Source organism: Erythrolamprus reginae, chromosome 1, assembly GCF_031021105.1.
Source record: "Erythrolamprus reginae isolate rEryReg1 chromosome 1, rEryReg1.hap1, whole genome shotgun sequence".
Lineage (NCBI taxonomy): Eukaryota > Metazoa > Chordata > Lepidosauria > Squamata > Dipsadidae > Erythrolamprus > Erythrolamprus reginae.
This window is the reverse complement of record NC_091950.1, coordinates 86,661,143-86,680,006: the sequence shown is the minus strand read 5'-3', so window position 1 is coordinate 86,680,006 and position 18,864 is coordinate 86,661,143. Positions and strand designations below refer to the sequence as shown.

Here is an 18,864-nt window from a genome sequence, read left to right as displayed (position 1 = left end):
TGCACCAAGACAAATTCCTTGTGTGTCCAATCACACTTGGCCAATAAAATTCTATTCTATTCTATTCTATTGCACTGATGTTGAACCTTTTTTCCCTCTGGTACCAAAAGAGCATGTGTGCACGCTATTACACATGTGTGAGTGCCCATACCCATAATTCAATGCCTGAGGAGGGCAAAAACAGCTTCGTCCACTTCCAGGAGCTCCTCTGGAAGCCAGAAAGGGATGGTTTTCCAACTTATGGTGGGCCCAGTAGACTCGTGTTTTGCCCTCCTCAGGCTCCAAAAGTTTGCTTGGAGCCGGGGGAGGGTAAAAGCCCCCTCCTCCATTCCCTGGAGGCTCTCTGGAAGCCAAAAACACCCTCCCAGATTCTCTGTGCAAGCCAAAAATCAGCTGGCCGGAACACACATGCAGGTTGAAGCTGAGTTAGGCCAACAGCTCACATGCCTGCAGATATGGCTCCACGTGCCATCTATGGCACCCATGCCATAGGTCCGCCATCACTGATATATATAGTAGCAACCGCAATAGCATTTAGACTTATATACCACTTCATAGTGCTTTTACAGCCCTCTCTAAGCAGTTTACAGAATCAGCATATTGTCCTCAACAATTTGGGTCCTCATTTTACCCACCTCGGATGGATAGAAAGCTGAGTGAACCTTGAGCAGGTGGTGAGATTTGAACTGCTGAACTACAGCTAGCAGTTAGCTGACGTAGCCTGCAGTGCTGCACTCTAATCACTGCACCACCCCGGCTCTTAAACGCTTTAGAAGACCAGAGGGATTAAATTGTAATGAATTAAAATCCACAGACTGCATTTTCATATGGAAGGATGTAGAAATCCCCATACAGTGGATAGCAAATCTGCTAATCTTCTACTAGATTCTCAAAATCCAATCCTCCATCCTAAAATGTTTAATATATTAAATCTATTCTCGGGTCTATGCTCTTTATCCTGATTCTTTGACTTTCTGTCTTTGCAAACTGAAGAATGGGCCAAACTTATGGTGGACTCAGCATAAAAATATAATCACTGACTGAATACACTGACTTCCTCCATATCTATGTGGCAGCAGTCTAGTCTCAAATTAACCAAGATTATTACTTCAACGGGCTAAGGAAGAGAGGGAGGAAACTATGTTTCTGGAATTCAGAGAGAGGCGTGGCCATGAATCATGTTTTAAAACATTATCTTGTCTCCTTCAGTCAGGAGACTGTCAGTTGTGGATTCTATCACTGTTTCCCATTCTCGGCTCCTGAAGTGAATTATATGCAACTGATATTACCATGGGAGCAAATTCCAGTTCATATGAGGTAAGAAAATGTTTTGTTTTTAGAAACTTGCTTTTGTCTCTACTGTTTTAGAGAGGTCATGTAATACCTTGATGCTTCTTTCCCACTGAAAAGTTAGACAGAATATAGAAATCCTTATATACAAAATAACATAGTTGGAAGTGACTTTAGAAGTAATCTTGTCCAACTCCCTAATCAAGCAGAGCAACCTATAGCAGTGATGGCAAACCTATGGCACGGGTGCCACAGGCGGCACGTGGAGTCATATCTGCTGGCATGTGAGCTGTTGCCCTAGCTCAGCTCCAACATTCAGCTGATTTTTGGCTCACAGAGAGGCTCTGGAGGGCATTTTTGGTTTCCAGAGAGCATCCAGAAGGATGGGTGAGAACGTTTTTACCTTCTGCCAGCTCCAGGGAAGCCTTTGGAGCCTGGGAAGGACGAAACATGAACCCACTGGGCCCACTAGAAGTTGGGAAACAGGCCATTTCTGGCCTCCAGAGGGCCTCCGGGGAGTAGGAGAACCTGCTTTAGCCCTCCCCAGGCATTGAATTATGGATGTGGGCATACGCGATAGCACGCACGCAAGCACGTTCTTTTGCCACTTGAGGAAAAAAAGGTTCACCATCACTGACCTATAGCATTCTGGACAAATGGTTGTCGAATACCTTCTTAAAAACCTCCAGTGATGGAACCCCCATAAACAATATCAATGAGAAAATTGTGGTACTCATATGCTAGTAAATATTCGAAAAGTATCAAATGAGTACTTGAAATTAGTGTTTTAAATATGTATATTTTGTTTTTTGTTTAGGGCATGACCAACCATCAAGAAGAACCGGAAAAGGTATGTACAAAATGGACGAGGGCTGAGTTGAAAATCTTCACATACACTTATTTTGCAGTTATTCTCATTTAATTTTAGACAAAAATGCTTTGGGGAAAAAAGTGAAATATTTCTGGATTTTTGTGTTTAATAATGGGTTCTGTGGATGTAACCTGTCTTTCACTGAACAACTGACATCTTTGCAAGCACCTATTAAAGCTCAGAGCTAGGAGTTGTGAGGAAAATCCTCTCTGTATTCTTCAGATCAGGAAGTACAGATAGGCAGAAATACCAGAGTGAGGCAGAACAATTAAATTAAGGGACAGCAGCAATAACAGCAGCTATAACAAAAGTGTAACAAGTGTAAGATTATTCTGAAATTTCTACCAAATCTTTGAAGCCCTCAAATCCTCTAAAGTAGGCAGAGTTGAAATTTTCAGTCCTCTTTTTTTTGTTTAGAAGTTCAGGAAAATACAATAAATGTGAATAGGTCCCTAAATAGAAGAAACATAGAAACATAGAAGATTGACGGCAGAAAAAGACCTCATGGTCCATCTAGTCTGCCCTTACACTATTTTCTGTATTTAATCTTAGGATGGATATATGTTTATCCCAGGCATGTTTAAATTCAGTTATTGTGGATTTACCAACCACGTCTGCTGGAAGTTTGTTCCAAGGATCTACTACTCTTTCAGTAAAATAATATTTTCTCACGTTGCTTTTGATCTTTCCCCCAACTAACTTCAGATTGTGTCCCCTTGTTCTTGTGTTCACTTTCCTATTAAAAACACTTCCCTCCTGGACCTTATTTAACCCTTTAATATATTTAAATGTTTCGATCATGTCCCCCCCTTTTTCTTCTGTCCTCCAGACTATACAGATTGAGTCCATTAAGTCTTTCCTGATACGTTTTATGCTTAAGACCTTCCACCATTCTTGTAGCCCGTCTTTGGACCCGTTCAATTTTGTCAATATCTTTTTGTAGGTGAGGTCTCCAGAACTGAACACAGTATTCCAAATGTGGTCTCACCAGCGCTCTATATAAGGGGATCACAATCTCCCTCTTCCTGCTTGTTATACCTCTAGCTATGCAGCCAAGCATCCTACATGCTTTTCCTACCGCCTGACCGCAGTGCTCTCCCATATTTTCAGAAAGGATCTGAAATTAGCCCAAAGTAGGCTGATTTATTAATTAGTACTGTTCATATCAATAGCATATGCCTTACAATAGGGTTTTATAACCCTCAGTCCGTGCCCGAGTGCCAGGCCAGAACCCATTCAAAACTGGGCTATGGAAATGGTGGGAGATCATGTGTGTGAATCCATCCACTTCCCCCCACTCTGATCTGCTATCACTGCCATCTCCACCAGTCCGTTCAGCTGGAAAGATTGGAGACTTCTAACTTACAAAGGCCCTTTCTTCTTTTTATTTAATAATTTAATTAATAATTTATTAGATTTGTATGCCGCCCCTCTCTGAAGACTCCGGGCGGCTCATTTCATTTTTCTTTTATTTATAAGTGATTTCCTTCCCTCTCTTTATGTTCTGTCTGGGTCCCCCCAGACGCCAACACCAACCAAAAAGAGTATCCAGACACACTGGTAAAAAGCAAAGGCAGTTTATATAATTCAAAGCAAACACAGGTAACAAAAACTGTTCTTACAGACAGGAACACTATGAAGCTTCACAGAGGTTTCACGAAGGCCAGGCAATAAAACAGGATTCTTGCTGGCAAAAACAACGCTGGAGATAATAAAACCCACGCCTCCCCCAAGTCTTCCAGACTTCTAGGCCACAAGCCAAGATCAGAGATGCCGAGAATCGAAGCAAGGTCACAGGACTCCTAGTTGATAACTCTCCACAAGACTGTAAGAGCGGGCATGCCTTTTCAACCCTGCTGAGGAGAACCACACCCAAACCCAGCTGTTGCCAATTCAGGGATGGAAATACCTTTCTAATTGGTCCCGTCTTTGAGCTGCTTGTCGCTACCTCATGTCTATTATAGCCTGTGCGTCTTCATCCAATAAATCCAGGCTACTAGTTGGGGAGAGCCCCCCCCCCCGGGGGTCTCAGGCTGCTCTCCCTCCTCCTCTTCCTGACGTTCCTTTCCCCCGTCTGCCTGGTCCTCCCCCTCCTGTTCACTGTCCTCCTCCTCTGGGCATGGATCCGGCAGAGATCCAGCCGGTCCCTGAGGAGCCTCAGGCTGAATCACAACACTTTAATATACTTTTTTTTCTCATTCTCTCATTCTTAGCTTATTTCATGGACGTGTGAGCATTTGCATCTTTTAAGAAGGTGTACAATGTAATTTCATTATAGTTATGCACACAATCCATCTCTCCGCCTCTCTGTTTTCAGATACTAGGTCTGGTGCAGAGGGACAGAATGTGGCGTGGAACTGTAGGGATGATGCTCAAGTTGTTCCTGAAATCTTGAGATCTACCTTGAAAATATATTTGCACTCAAACCTACCTTTATTCTAGGTACAAAAACGTTTGAATTGTTTTATATAAATAGCACATGCCACTGTGCCAAAATGTCAATGAAGTAATAAAACCATTAAAAAATAAGAATAAAGCAGGCACGTTTTGTTAGCATGCTGTTTTGGCCAGTTAATATGAGTATGTGCTATCTAATTATTATGTTAATGTTAAACCACAACAGAGTGCCACATTGTGGTTAAATAGTTACCCATAGGGAGTGAAGAAACAGCAAGCAAATTCAAGGGCAAGGAACTGCTATATTCTGTGTTTCTATTGGAGTCCTAGGTACTTAATTTCTTTCTTTTTTGCTTGTTTCCTTTGAAAGGGAGCATTTCATGTGAGTTATTTTGCTTTGCCCATGTTGAAGTTTTTGTAGGTGCCAGCTGAGAGCAACTGCTACATGATCATACTGTATATTGAATTAAATAACTGTTGTAATATGTCTATGGATAAAGTGACCAGATTTTCACATCGGTAAAGAGGGACACCATTGACGGGGTGGGTGGTGGGGTTCTTGATTTAAAGGTTGGTCTACATGGAGCAAAAAAAAAAATTCTTCCTTTTTCTCTCTATTTCTCTTCCTCCCTCCCTTTCTTTCTGTTTCTCTCTCTCTCCATCTCTCTCCCTCCCTCTTTCTTTCTCTTCCTTCCTCTCTTTCTTTCTTTCTTTCATCCTTCTCTCTCTCTCTTTCTCTTCCTTCCTCCCTTTCTCTCTATTTCTCTCTCTCTCCCTCTTTCTTTTTTCTCTTTCTTCCTCTCTCTTTTCTCTCTCTCTCTCTCTTCCTTCATCCCTGTCTATTTCTATTCCTTTCTCTCTCTCTTCCTCCCTCCCTCCTTTTATCTTTCTTCCTCTCTTTCTTTCTCTCTCTCCCCCTCTTTCTTTCTTTTCCTTCCTTCCTCTATTTCTCTCTCTCTCTCTGTCCCTCTTTTCTCTCTTCCTTCCTTCCTCTCTTTCTCCCTCTGTCTCTTTCTCTCTCTCTTCCTTCCTCCCTTTCTCTCTATTTCTCTCTCTCTCTCTCCCTCTTTCTTTCTCTTTCTCCCTCTCTCCTCTCTCTCGCTCTCCCTCCCTCCCTCTCTCTTTCTCTCTCCCTCCCTCTCTTTCTCTCTCTTCCTCTCTTCTCTCTCTCTCTCCCTCTCCATTGGTGGCAGGCACCTGCGCTGCCTCTCTCACCTGCTTCCAAGGCAACGCCGACCCAGAGGTAGAGCATGCTCAGTCTCTCCATTGGCGGTGCCAGGGCAAAGGCCTGTTAGGGAGGAAAAACACCGGGCCGGGCTGGAGCCATCTCTATACATTGGGACAGCCGCTGCTTGGAAGGAGCGGATGGGTTTTCCCACCCAGTGCAAACGCCGCTCTGCCCGCCCAGCAGAGCAATATAATACAGAGCAATATAACTTTGTCTTCAACATCCAGGCAAGTTCTGGATCATAGACTGCATGCTGATAAATATAGCTTGTTGCAAAAATTTTTTTTCTTGGCATTGTATCTTTCACTTCAGGTTCTGTATCTATCTTCTGTATCTTTCACTTCACATTATTTTGGGGGATTCCCCCCCCCCGTATAATGAATCTGGTTATGACTTTCAAAAGTTTGTAGTCTATGATAATGAAGTTTCCCCTTCAAATAGTTTTCCAGGCTGCCTTTCTATATGACTTGGCACCTTTGTTTATTTTGTTAGGCCTTGATTTGCATACAGCAAGAGGAGAAAAGAGATGCATCCACAAGGTGTGGTTAAAAAAAGGTCAAGATTAGCACAGATGGCATGCATAATAACCAGTGGAACCTAATTGTAGCTACCATCTTGACTTTTTTCTTTTATCGCATCCTGTGTTCATCCCTAAGGAATGATGTCATGACATTGGTTATGCTCACTTATCTGTCTTTTCATTTGTTTGTAATAGCTATTTTAGTTTGAGATGATGGTAGCTACAGACACAAACATTCAGGGAATACCTGATTAGAAAGATAGGTGAATTGTGTATGTGCTGATTGAGTCTCTTCAATTTGCTTCATATCAAGCCAGAATGCCTAATTGGGTGCAGCTCTGCAGCTCTGGAACGCAAGTGCGGGATCAAACGCAATTATGCTTCCTGCACCAGTGCAGGTAGAAAAATTGTGCACAGGGACGCATGTGCAGGTGCGGGGTTCAGGGGGTTATTTGTTTTCCCGCATGTGGGGAAGCAAAAATCCTCACCAAAACATGTGCACAATTTTTCTACCTGCACAGGTGCAGGAAGCATAATTATGCTTGATCTCGCGTTCCAAACCCGCGGAGCTGCGCCCAATTAGGCGTTCCGGCAGTAGCCCACCTCTGTATCTAGCTATCTGGTTATATAATTAATTCTATTCCTTTTAAAATTTCAATTTGTAGCACAGGGTCCCCCAAACCTGGCAACTTTAACACTTGTGGACTTCAACTCCCAGAATTCTCTAGCCAGCATTGCTTCTGGGAGTTGAAGTCCACAAGTCTTAAAGTAGCCAAGTTTGAAGACATGCTGTTTTCCTTTTTATACCTTTAATTGTGAGAGTTAAAAATCAAATTAATGCTAGTGAATGCCCTTTTTCAGCCTGTTGTTTTCCAGAGGATGAGGTTGGTTGGCAATAATAATTTGATAATTGTTTCAATTTCTAAATTTTATAATATATAAAATTTATAATGTATTTTTCAAGAGGTGGCAATGTGTTTTCTTAAACCAGAAAGGAGATAATCTCCCTCCTTTAGCATTAAGTATTACTGAAGTAAATTAAACAAATGTTTGCATTTTTTAATCTTGAATTTAACTTTGACTACTTCATAACCAGTGACTTGTGGCTGAAATGATTTGTAATAGCCAAAAAGTTATCATTCCTATTTTCATTTCAAATCTTCTATTTTTTACCATTTGTTTGGGATATCATTTACTTCATTGACAATATATAGCATCTTTTAGGATCATTATTGTGACAAAATTATAATAGTGAGGACAGACTTTAGATTACTCCAACAAAGACTGGATGATGCAATGAAGATGCCCTAAACAGGAAATAGTTTTGGTCTTTCAAACTCGATTTTTGATTAATTTTGTGCTTGATGTAAAGTACCCATAACAGCAGAATGGATGATATGCTGTTAAAACACGGAGTGGTGTACTCTAGTGTTTTAAACAAAATAAATTACATATATGTTAGTCTAAACTGTATTGTTATTTGTTGATTTGGTTTGAGAAATTATAAATAGCTTTGATATTTTTTCTATGTGAATTTTTTGAAATATATTAAGCCATAGCATAGGTTATTCAAGTTTGCTTTAGTGTTACCACCCATTATCACATATTGTATGGTTTTAGTGTTACACCCCCCCCCATATGGCTAATTTATTTATTTTATTTTATTTATTTTATTTGTCAAGTACTTATCGGTAATATACATAGATATAACATTGTTTATACACATAAGATGGGTACTGATAAGAGGGAACATTAGGACAGGGACAGTAGGCAAGTTGATGCGCTTATGCATGCCCCTTACTGACCTCTTAGGAATTGGGGGAGGTCAACAGTGGACAATCTAAGGGTAAAGTTTTGGAGATTAGGTGACAAAACCACAGAGTCAGGTAGTGAGTTCCAGGCATTAACCACTGTGTTGCTAAAGTCGTATTTTCTACGGTCAAGTTTGGAGCAGTTCATTTTGAGTTTTGTATCTGTTGTGTGCTTGTGTATTGTTGTGGTTGAAGCTGAAAAAGCCATTGACAGGAAGGACGCAACACGATGGAAGTATTTATCTACTTGTAGTTTAATCAACAAAGCACTGTTAAGCAAATTATGAATTAGAGTAATGTATGTGCCAGGTCATTTTGTGAGTAGTTGTAATGGGAGGACAAAAATGTTAATTACGATTTTTTCTATCTCTCTCTTTTTTAAGAAAAATGTAACATTTGAACAATAACATGACATTGAGGTAGTGTCCACTGAATTACTAATTAATGGTTTACTTACTTTCAGATTCAGTGGCAATTAGCATGTCCAAAAGCCATTTTTTCCTTTCTGCTCTTTACTGTCCTCTTGTCTCCATATTTTGTTTCCTTCCATCTCTTTGTGGGAGGAATAAACTCAGCTACAATTGCTCAAACAGTCATCAAAAGTGTCTCCTCCTTCTGGCTCATTTCACACCATTGGTATCCATACATAAGCAACGTGATACAACTTGACATGGAAGCTGATTCACACAGTAATTTCCATATGGCTTTCCCCATGAGACAGTTGGGGAATGCTAATTTGACCTTGTGAGGTCAGAATGGAATCATTTGATGTGATGTCTCATCATATCCTGGTCCAGCCCCATTTTCCTAATATTCAGGATGTGTTTTGCTCTAAGCACTGTACCACTCTGATTTCACAAGACCAGGGCACTTGGCCAGACTTGATGCTGCATAGCAAGTTCATCAAATTAACCTCTAGCCTGTAGGAAGGCAAATATGTGAAGCAATTTATTCTGAACGGATTGTTTTGTATATTTCAATCCCAGGGAAGTCAGAATAGAACTGTGGCTGTTTTGCATCTGATTAGCATTTGGGAATATTGCCATTTTTTGTCGTAATAGTTGCTGCTGTTGGTTTACTACTGGGAGAGGTTTTTTTGGACTCATAGATCAATAATATTCAAGAATGAGAAAATGACGTTTGGAACATGGAGGATTCTATATATATGTTTATTCTGAACAAAATACTAGAGAAGACACTAGAGAAGCAGAGGAAATTTATTTATTTTATTTTATTTATTTATTTATTTTATTTATTGGATTTATATGCTGCCCCTCTCCGAAGAAATGATACCCCTTTGTATATACTCTTCACATCTGGTGGAGATGTTTGTTGATCATTACTGCAATTTGAATATTCATCCAAAGGATCCAGACCTGAATCCTATGGGATTGGGTGGCATAGAAGTTAATCAAATCAAATCAAATCAGTTGGACTGGCACTCCAATGTGAATACCACATGAATTTAATAATTCTATGTGTGGTCACATGCACACTTTCTTTTGCATTTGAGGACTATTCTCTGATGCTTTCTATTATGTACCACTATCAAGATTATCTAATAATATTCATATTTACATGTCTCCCTCCAGTAAAGTTCCAAGTCTGGGTATTTTGGCTGAACATTCAAATTGCAGTTTTGCTAGTGGTTTTCTCTGGATTTTTTGGGGGTGTATTTATGTTATTGGACAGAAATACCATTATGGCATTTTTCAAGCAAATACAGCTTAACGACATGCAGCCATCTTCATGGAGGCTGTGGGACACAAGTTACAAAATATGTTTTTTCATATCATAAGGCAAGCATTGCCCCTAAAGTGTTTGTGTGCACTCATAAAGCAAATTTAAGAAGAGACAGAGCTAAAATCATGAAATCACATAAACTCAGGGGGCCTTTATGCCTCAAACTCTGAAGCTTACACGCTGTTTCTCCTCTGTCCCATTCGTAATTCTCCATATCTCCAAATCTAATCACACAAACAGTAACGTTCATGTGTTGTTGTTTTATTAACAGAGAGAAGAAACTCCTTTCAGACTCCTCACAGTTCGAATAATGAGAGCCAGAAATATACAGAAAGCAGACATACGTAAGTATCTCTGTTGTTACTGGAACCCCCATAACACCAGATGCACCATTCTTTGTACACATAAATTACATTGACCTAAACATTATGGAGGAAAGCATAAGATATTCATAGAACAGGGTTATCCAAAAAGAATGAACCAATTTCATGACACAATATTTTATTAAGGAAAAGTAATGCAAAACTCCAGCCAAGTCACAAGTATTCTACTCACAATCAACTTTTATTTTCTGTCTTACAAGCAGGGGTGGGCTCCAGCTGGAACACCCGGAACGGTCATTCAGCTGGGGAAAGCAGAGTGCGAAGGCCGTTCTGGTTCCAGCTGCTCGTGCATGTGCGTGCACGAGCAGCCAGAGCAATTCCGGTAAAAAATTACTGGCTTTTTTGCTTCTGTGCATGTGCAGAAGCAAAGAAGCCAGCAATTTTTGCTGTTGGAAAGATGCCATTCTGGCTGCTGCCCATCTCCAACCACACCATGCCTGCAGTGCCCCTGCAGGCAAGGTAAGGACTGGGTGGGCCGCTCGCAGCACAGCACGGTGGGTGGAAGTGGGTGGTGGTGGGGAGCCGCTGCCATGAGAGGCGCGGGGGCAGGCAGGGCAAAAGGCGGCCGGCGGCTGCAGGCAGTCACTGCCACGAGAGGCTTAGGCGCGGCCAGGGCAAAAGGCGGCAGGGAGCAACTGTGACAGGTGCATGGGTGGGGAAGCGAACGGTGGCGAGTGGGGCAAACGGCAGTGGCAATTTACCCTTTTAAAGGCTATTTGGGGGGTTTTTCTGCTCCTGAGCATGCACAGAAGCGGGAAAAACCCGGAAATCTCATCCTCGTGCGAGATTAGGCTTCTGCGCATGTGCAGATGCTGAATACCGCACAGAGGTTGTGTGCCCGCAGGGCGCAGGAGCGCGCAGGAGTGGGGTTGCGCGTACCCAGACCATTCCGGTAGGGCTGGGAATGGTATCCCACTACTGCTTACAAGTGTTCAATGTGGCCACCACCTGCAGCATGGGCAATATCAATGCAATAAGATAATTCCTCCCGGGTGCATATCAGCATATTACAATCCATTGAGTTGATCACTGTTGTTATTTGATCTTTAAAGTCATTGAGTTAGTGGGTAATGGTGGAGCATAAACATGATCTTTTTATTTATTTTATTTATTTTATTTTATTTTATTTTATTTTATTATTTTACTTTACTTTATTTTACTTTATTTTACTTTATTTTACTTTATTTTTATTTTATTTTATTTTATTTATTCAACTTTTTAAAATGCTGCCCTTCTCCTTAGGCTCAGGGCAGCTTACAACATGTTAGCAATAGCCCTTTTTAACAGAGCCAGCATATTGCCCGGGTCATTTTACCTACCTTGGAAGGATGGAAGGCTGAGTCAACCTTGAGCCGGTGATGAGGTTTCAACTACTTACCTGCACATCTACAGCTTTAGTGGCCTGCAGTACTGCACTCTACCTGCTGCGCCACCCCGGCTCTTTTTCTTTTACTTATTTTACTAATTCCCACAAGAAAATATATCACACACGGTTAGGTCTGGGGATCTCACAGACCAAGCACAAAGAACAAGGTTTTGGGCCCCCCAATACAGAATGCCTTTTTCTGAGGACTTGCCATTCTGAGGATAAACAAACAACTGGACATTCCTGGGAGAACAACACAACTATATTGGCCCTGTGGCAGCCATTAAAAATTTAGATCACTTCACTTTCAAATGGTCAATGTCCTGAGAACTGAAGCAACACGTCATGAAATTGGTTCATTCTTTTTGAACAATCCTGTATAATGTCCTTATAGTTGCCACTAATGTTCAACAATGTCTATGGAGATTCTCAGTTATCCAAGTCACAGTTATCCCAAAGATGCTTTTTTAAGAGGCAACTGGTCTTTCTGTTTTTTTCTTTGAAGACATTTCACTTCTCATCCAGGAAGCTTTCTCAGCTCTGACTGGATGATGATGTAGAACGGAAGGATTTATATTACTTGAAGACAGTTGCCCATTTTCATTTTTTAGAGAGTCGTTGAGCCTACTGGAGGTTTATCTGTGTCCCCAGGGTCACCTGAGTAGTGCAAATGGGTTGAAAAGCAAAATGTCTTCAAAGAAAAACAAGGAAGTTCAGTTGCTTCTTGAAAAAGCACCTTGGGTGTTATGTCCCTAGCAACAGTAGGGGGAGCTATTTGGCGGGAACAGCGTAACGTTCCCATTGGTTGAGTTCTGAGTATAAATATCCTGTCAAGTTGTTGAAAACCTTTACCTGAGTTCCTCTTAATAAAGTTGTGTTGTACCTGCTGCTGGCTGTCCGATAATTCGCTACATTGGGGATAAAATTCAACATGTGTATAGTTGCAACGAGCAACTCTTTTTTTTTCTGTTGAAGCTGTGTTCACTCATAGGTACTGTAGTTTGTTGAAGATTCAAGATGGTAAGAGAATGGAGCAAATCCCTTCATTTTTCTATGTCTAAAACTATCACCTTGTGCTATAAACATTTGGCCTAGGAATCACTCACATTAAATGACCAGAAGCCCTGATCTTGCTTTTTCTATGGTGTTCACTTTATGCTTCTCTCATAGTCCACTGTGTCATCTTCTTAGTTATGGAACTAGTACAGCCTTTTAAAAATAAATTCTTGATTGAGGGTTTTTGTTTCAAAGCAGAGTCCATTATCTACAAACATAAAATTTGGTGCATGTAGGGAGAAAAGCTACATAAAAACAGCATAGATCAGGCAGAATATAGTAGGGGAAGGGAATCAAAGCAAAGGTTAATTGTACTCAGAAATTACACACACACACACAAACACAGACAAACACACACATACACACACTGAGTTGGCTAAGTTGATTTAGAAAATTCAGGCCCTGGTGACATATGCATAGACCTATTTCTGTTTGTGCTGGGGATAGAACAGTTGGATTAGAAATTATGTAGAACAGATGGAAAGTCATTCCTTACTCACATGTGGGAAGTTGCCTTGTATTGAATTGTTGTTTATTTTACATTTTGAGGGAATCCGCTCCTGGAGGGGAGAAAAAGTGAGAGCTAGAGAACCAGCCAAAGAAGGCCAACCAAATTGACCACAGATGAAAGTGAATGAATTGATTGAAATAAAAGATCATTAGGTTAATAGTTTCATGAGAAAAGGCTACTGATGTATTGGGAAAAGAAGGAGAATAGGTAAGGGACAAAAACCATGGCACATTGACTTTTTAATGAGAAAAGAGACCATAAAATCCATAAAATCAAAATTCTAGGAGGACAAATTTCTCTGACATCATGACTTCTGGAAGATCCCAAATAGTAAGAAGATATATTCTGAAATCTACTGCTTTCCTCAAATATTGCAAATGGTTATATTGTATAATTTAATCCATTGCTAGGCACTGAGAATCATGACCTATTGTAACCATGATGGAATTACTGTAATAATATCTATACAGTACTTCAATAATAGTTCTTGATTTCTATGATTTCTACATAAAAATGTAGAACCACACAATCAAAAAGGAAGTGAAGCAAATCAAATCAAACAAGAGAGATAAGGTTGTAGATTCTGCTCTGGAGAATTAGATTTGGTGTTTGAGCTGTCATTAATGCACGACCGGCGGCTGAAAACTCATTAATGCGTGCTGCCTGCTGGTCGCTGGGGGAGGTCCTGGATCGCCCTATTTAAGGGCGATCTGAACAGGACCTCCTCCTTGCTTTCTTGCTGCTGGAAGCAAACACCTGCCCACCCTCCGCTGTTAACAGTGTGTCCTAAGGAGGTTGCCTCGGGGCTGAATAGGAATTTTTTGCGGCCTCCTCTTTAGAGGCGGCCATTTTTTCGCCTATTCCACACTGACGGTGCGAACTGGATTGGTTAGGGGGTGCGGCGCACTTAGATGTCAGTATAGGCCTCCCTCTGGTCATTGGGGTTTGACAGGTTAGGGGCGGAAATGGGCAATTAGAAGTGACTGCGCATGCTCCTTTGGGCATCCTTTAAAGGGTGATGGACCGCCTCTCTTCAGGAACTAGAGGTTGGAACAACGTCGGGGATTGGAGAGAGGATGTCCATGGGAATCACTGGATCCAATTTCCCACGGGGATTGGAGGGTGAACTCCTCCCACACGATGAAGGGGCGTGGCTTGGATCCAGGTGAAGGTGGCTACCTTTGCCTGGTTCAGCAAGGAGTTTTTGCCCAATGTTGCCAAGGAAGTTTCTGGTAGGAATTTATGCCCCGTTAGTTTTGGCCTCTGCAGGTCCTTAGTTATGTTGAATTTAAATATTTAAATTTACATATTTAAAGTTACGTTATTTAAATTAATGTCACACTTGGCCAATAAAAATTCTATTCTATTCTATTCTAAAATGACCTTATTTAATCCACAATATGTCTCAGCGTCTTTACTCCGCTTCCGGGGCAATTGACTTGTCTATGTAATGAATGATGCTTTGCACTAGGATTTCGACTTTTCTTTTCCAAGTTCCTTCTTTTCCAAGTGAAAGGATGGTTTTCTATGTTATGCATAGAATGGCAGAATGAGAAAGCTGCCTAATATCTCAAATGGCAGATATTAGGAGACAGAGGAATTGGAAGGCAGAAATTTGGGTGCCATCTATACTGCTGCGAGCTCCCTAAGTCATCCTAAAGGGTGTGTAAAGTTTCATTTTGAATTGTATCAAGCTCAAAAGTTTGAAATGGGAAATCAGGTCTGGAATCATGGTCCCTCTTCAGCTTGAGACATTTCAAAGTGCTTGGAACAACCCCTTTTCATACGTAGGATTGCAATATGTTACTCTTGCAAACGTTCAGCTTCAAACAGTTTGGAAAATGTACTGCACATCCCCAGTTATCCCACTCTTCTCAAATCAGACAAACGATGCTGAAATAAAATTTAATTATCACCCTTGCATCATTGTCAGAAGTCTTGATTGGGCTTTGACTACTATATTTGCTAAGGTTAACTGCGAGGCAAGTAGTGGAGAGAAGAAAACATTTTACAGGGTAAAAATGTTGATTACTCTGTCACTGCTAAACAAAATATAGTCCATAGTATTCCAATTACATACTTGATTCTAATGATTTATGGTGATGGGCTTGCAAAGGGAGATTTTATGGCAGTGTACAGAGGGGCTTGACTATTTTGAACAACTTCATCTTGACTTCCTTTGAGTAATCACTGTATTTTTTGTAGTATAAGATGCACTGGACTATAAGGCGCACCTTAGTTTTGGGGGAGGAAAATAGGGAAAAAATAATACCTGCATATCAAGTATTCATCTAGCTTGTCTTTAGTCTGGTCAGCTTCAGCACATTAGTTTGCTGATTTTGAGCCCATGTGCTTGCTTTTTTATCCCCTGGTTGGGGATAAAAAAACAGTTTCTAAAACATTTCAACTAAACAATGTTGTTTGGTGGGACCCAGGGGAAGAGCCTTCTCTGTGGCGGCCCCGGCCCTCTGAAACCAACTCCCCCCCAGAGATTAGAATAGCCCCCACCCTTCTTGCCTTTCATAAGCTTCTTAAAATCCACATTTGTCGTCAGGCATGGGGGAACTGAGATATTCTTTCCCCCTAGGCTTCTACAATTTATGTATGGTATGTATGATTGGTTTTAACCCTGCTGTTCTGTTTAAGAAAAGTAACAAATCTTCTGTTCCCGGGTCACCCTGACCCGGACCGAAAACTCTTCATTTGCAGTGCTTATGTTTGGTCTTTTTGAAAGCTTTTTTCACTTGGAAAGTAGTCTGAACATTTCTGCACACAATGATATGAAAATTGAAATGAAAAAAGTAAATCTTATTGGTTTATTTTGCGGATATAATGCACGCCCCCCCCCATTTTTGTGAAATTTTTTTCAATTTATGGATAGTTTTGCTTGCAAAATGCATTCTATTTTACTAAAGTTGGTATGGGATTGGTAGCTTGAACATTTCTGAACATAATGATATGAAAATTGAACTTGAAAAATTGATGCATATTGGTTTATTTTGTTGATGAAATGCATGCCCCCCCGTTTTTTTTAAATAGTCTTCACTTTATGGATAGTTTTGCTAGCAAAATACATTCTATTTTACTAAAGTTTGTGTGGGATTGGTAGCTTGAACATTTCTGAACATAATGATATGAAAATTGAACTGGAAAAATTGATGCATATTGGTTTATTTTGCACATAAATGTATGCCTCCCCCCGTGTTCAATTATTTCAATTTATATAAAAATTATGCTGTTAATTTCAAACTTACATACTTTTTTTTAGTAAAATGGATTTGTTTCATAAAATTAGTCCTCTGGCTACAATGTGGTTGATTTTCAAAAGGATATTCCAAATATTTCTAGACAAATATGTATAAACAGTGACAATAATGGCACATAGCAAGGCCGGGGGTGGGGGGTGGCCTTTTTGTGGAAAAAATAAACCAATAAGAACCATTTTTTTCAGTTCATTTATATTTTTCTTATATTCAGAAATGTTCAATTTAGTATATCAAACCTTTTGGGGGGAAATTCCTTAGGGATTTGTAGCCTTAAAAAAATAGAAATTGACACGAAATTAAAAAAGGATGGGGGGGGGAGGGGCTTTTTGATCAAAATAAAAATATAAGTCTCAATTTTTCCAGTTCAATTTTCATATCATTATGTTCATAAATGTTCAAACTAGTTTTCCAGTTGAAAAAGTTTTCAAAAAGATCAAATTCAAGTACCTAAAAAAATTATTTTTGGTCCGGTCATATACGAACAGAAACAGACTCGAAGTTATGATTTTTTTTTGCCCAGAAAACAATTAGCCACCACCCCAAAAATATTTTTTGATGATCAGCATTGTTAAATTGAGTAAATGAATGCCTAAGATTTTAAAGAATATTTCGGATTTGGAGGATAAAAAAATAAAAAGTGAAAATGGTTGCAAGCAGCCGAGGGGGGGGGAGGCCTTATTTCTGATATTAAAAAACCAATAAGAATCATTTTTTTCAGTTCCTTTATATTTTTCTTATATTCAGAAATGTTCAAGCTACCAATCCCACACCAACTTTAGTAAAATAGAATGCATTTTGCAAGCAAAACTATCCATAAATTGAAAAAAAAATCACAAAAACGGGGGGGCGTGCATTATATCCGCAAAATAAACCAATAAGATTTACTTTTTTCATTTCAATTTTCATATCATTGTGTGCAGAAATGTTCAGACTACTTTCCAAGTGAAAAAAGTTTTCAAATTGACCAAACATAAGCACTTCAAATGAAGAGTTTTCGGTCCGGGTCGTATGTGACCCGAACAGAAGATTTGTAACTTTTTTTGCCCAGCAAAAACTAAGCCCCCCACCCCCCAAAAAAAATTCTCATAGAGAGAACCCCTGAAGTGATGGATAGTCATGAAATTTCAAGTTTCAGATATGCAGGGAAAATTTTTTACAGGGACTCAAACTTGGCTTCGGGTCACATACGACCCGAACAGAACAGCAGGGTTTTTAGCTGTTTTTGTATTGGAATGTCGCATGTTGTTTTTGCCACTGTTGTTAGCCGCCCCGAGTCTACGGAGAGGGGCGGCATACAAATCCAATAAATTAAATAAATAAATAAATAAATAATGAATGAATGAATGAATGAATGAATAAATAAATTTCACTTCTCTATCTCTCTTCAGAGAGAAACAATGAGAAAATCAGGCAAAGGGAAGATCACTTCATTAACAAAGCACAGAAGATCGCTTCATTATTAGGACCTCCTTAGGGCTACCAAACAAGGAAGATTGAGTTGGCACCTTGTTAGAGCTAAAAACAGATTATTAAAAGCCACAGTATAAGATGCACCCAAATTTTCAGCTTCTTTGGGGTGGGGGGAGGTGCGTCTTATACTCTGAAAAATATGATACTCTTCTGGGTGTGGTATTGCAAACTAAGTTAGTACATGGGTGGTCATGCCTGATTGGCAGGTTTTGATCTTATGCTTGAAGAAACCAGAATTTAGTCTCACTGTTGTAATGACTCTGATATGGAAATTAGGTCTGTTGCAGTCGAATTAATAAACATTTAATGAGTCTTCTGCTACCCTGTCTTCTGTTCTCATTTCAGCTACATTTGTAGAAAACATTTTTTTCTCCCACTCATGCCTTCTGCAGTTTATGGTTGATTCTTATACATATAATACAATCCATGTTCTAATTGTTTTGGTGTTAAAGGATTGCCGGTCACAATTTTTTCTTCTTATTCTATAGTGACAGAATCTGATTGCTATGTATCTCTTTCACTACCAACTTCTTCAAGTGAAGTAGTTAAGACAGAAACAGTTCCCAATTCCAAAAATCCCGAGTGGAATCAAGCTTTCACCTACAGGATTGACAGCCGTATAAAGGTAAGATTATGTGTTTTTTTTTATATGACATTCTTATAAAAAATATTCTTATTTTTCTTATATGACCATTCAGGCAAATTTTAATCTCTCGCTCTCAGACCATTTTTTCGTTTGTAAAAACGTAATGAAGTTGGAAGCGTTTTGAACAGTGGCAAAATGTCATTAGGTTTGGGGAGATTCCCCAAGATTTGCAGAAGTACAAAAGTTTTTAGGAACAAAAAAAATCCTTATTGAAATCCCTTTCCCAAATCCTACCATGGCTGAACCTGAGATATTTACCAATTATTGCGATGGAACAGCAGGTGAGGTACTATGTAGTATGTTTGA

General features: G+C 39.9%; 1 protein-coding gene across 7 annotated transcripts in view; it reads left to right on the top strand.

The window, feature by feature from the left end:
* The first annotated feature begins 1,224 nt into the window (after positions 1 to 1,224).
* The window catches only part of PLA2G4E (phospholipase A2 group IVE), a 60,754-nt gene continuing 43,114 nt past the window's right edge, over positions 1,225 to 18,864 (top strand). For 2 of the 7 annotated variants that reach the window (XM_070757524.1, XM_070757497.1), the window contains exons 1-4: positions 1,225 to 1,317; positions 2,108 to 2,140; positions 10,132 to 10,204; positions 18,401 to 18,537. In XM_070757524.1, coding sequence (XP_070613625.1) covers positions 1,291 to 1,317; positions 2,108 to 2,140; positions 10,132 to 10,204; positions 18,401 to 18,537 — 270 coding nt within the window. In that variant the 5' untranslated portion in view covers positions 1,225 to 1,290. Of the gene's footprint in view, positions 1,318 to 2,107; positions 2,141 to 4,552; positions 4,604 to 7,115; positions 7,191 to 10,131; positions 10,205 to 12,589; positions 12,630 to 18,400; positions 18,538 to 18,864 lie in introns of those variants that run through there. The other 5 variants (XM_070757545.1, XM_070757515.1, XM_070757534.1 and 2 more) reach the window with 5 other exon arrangements.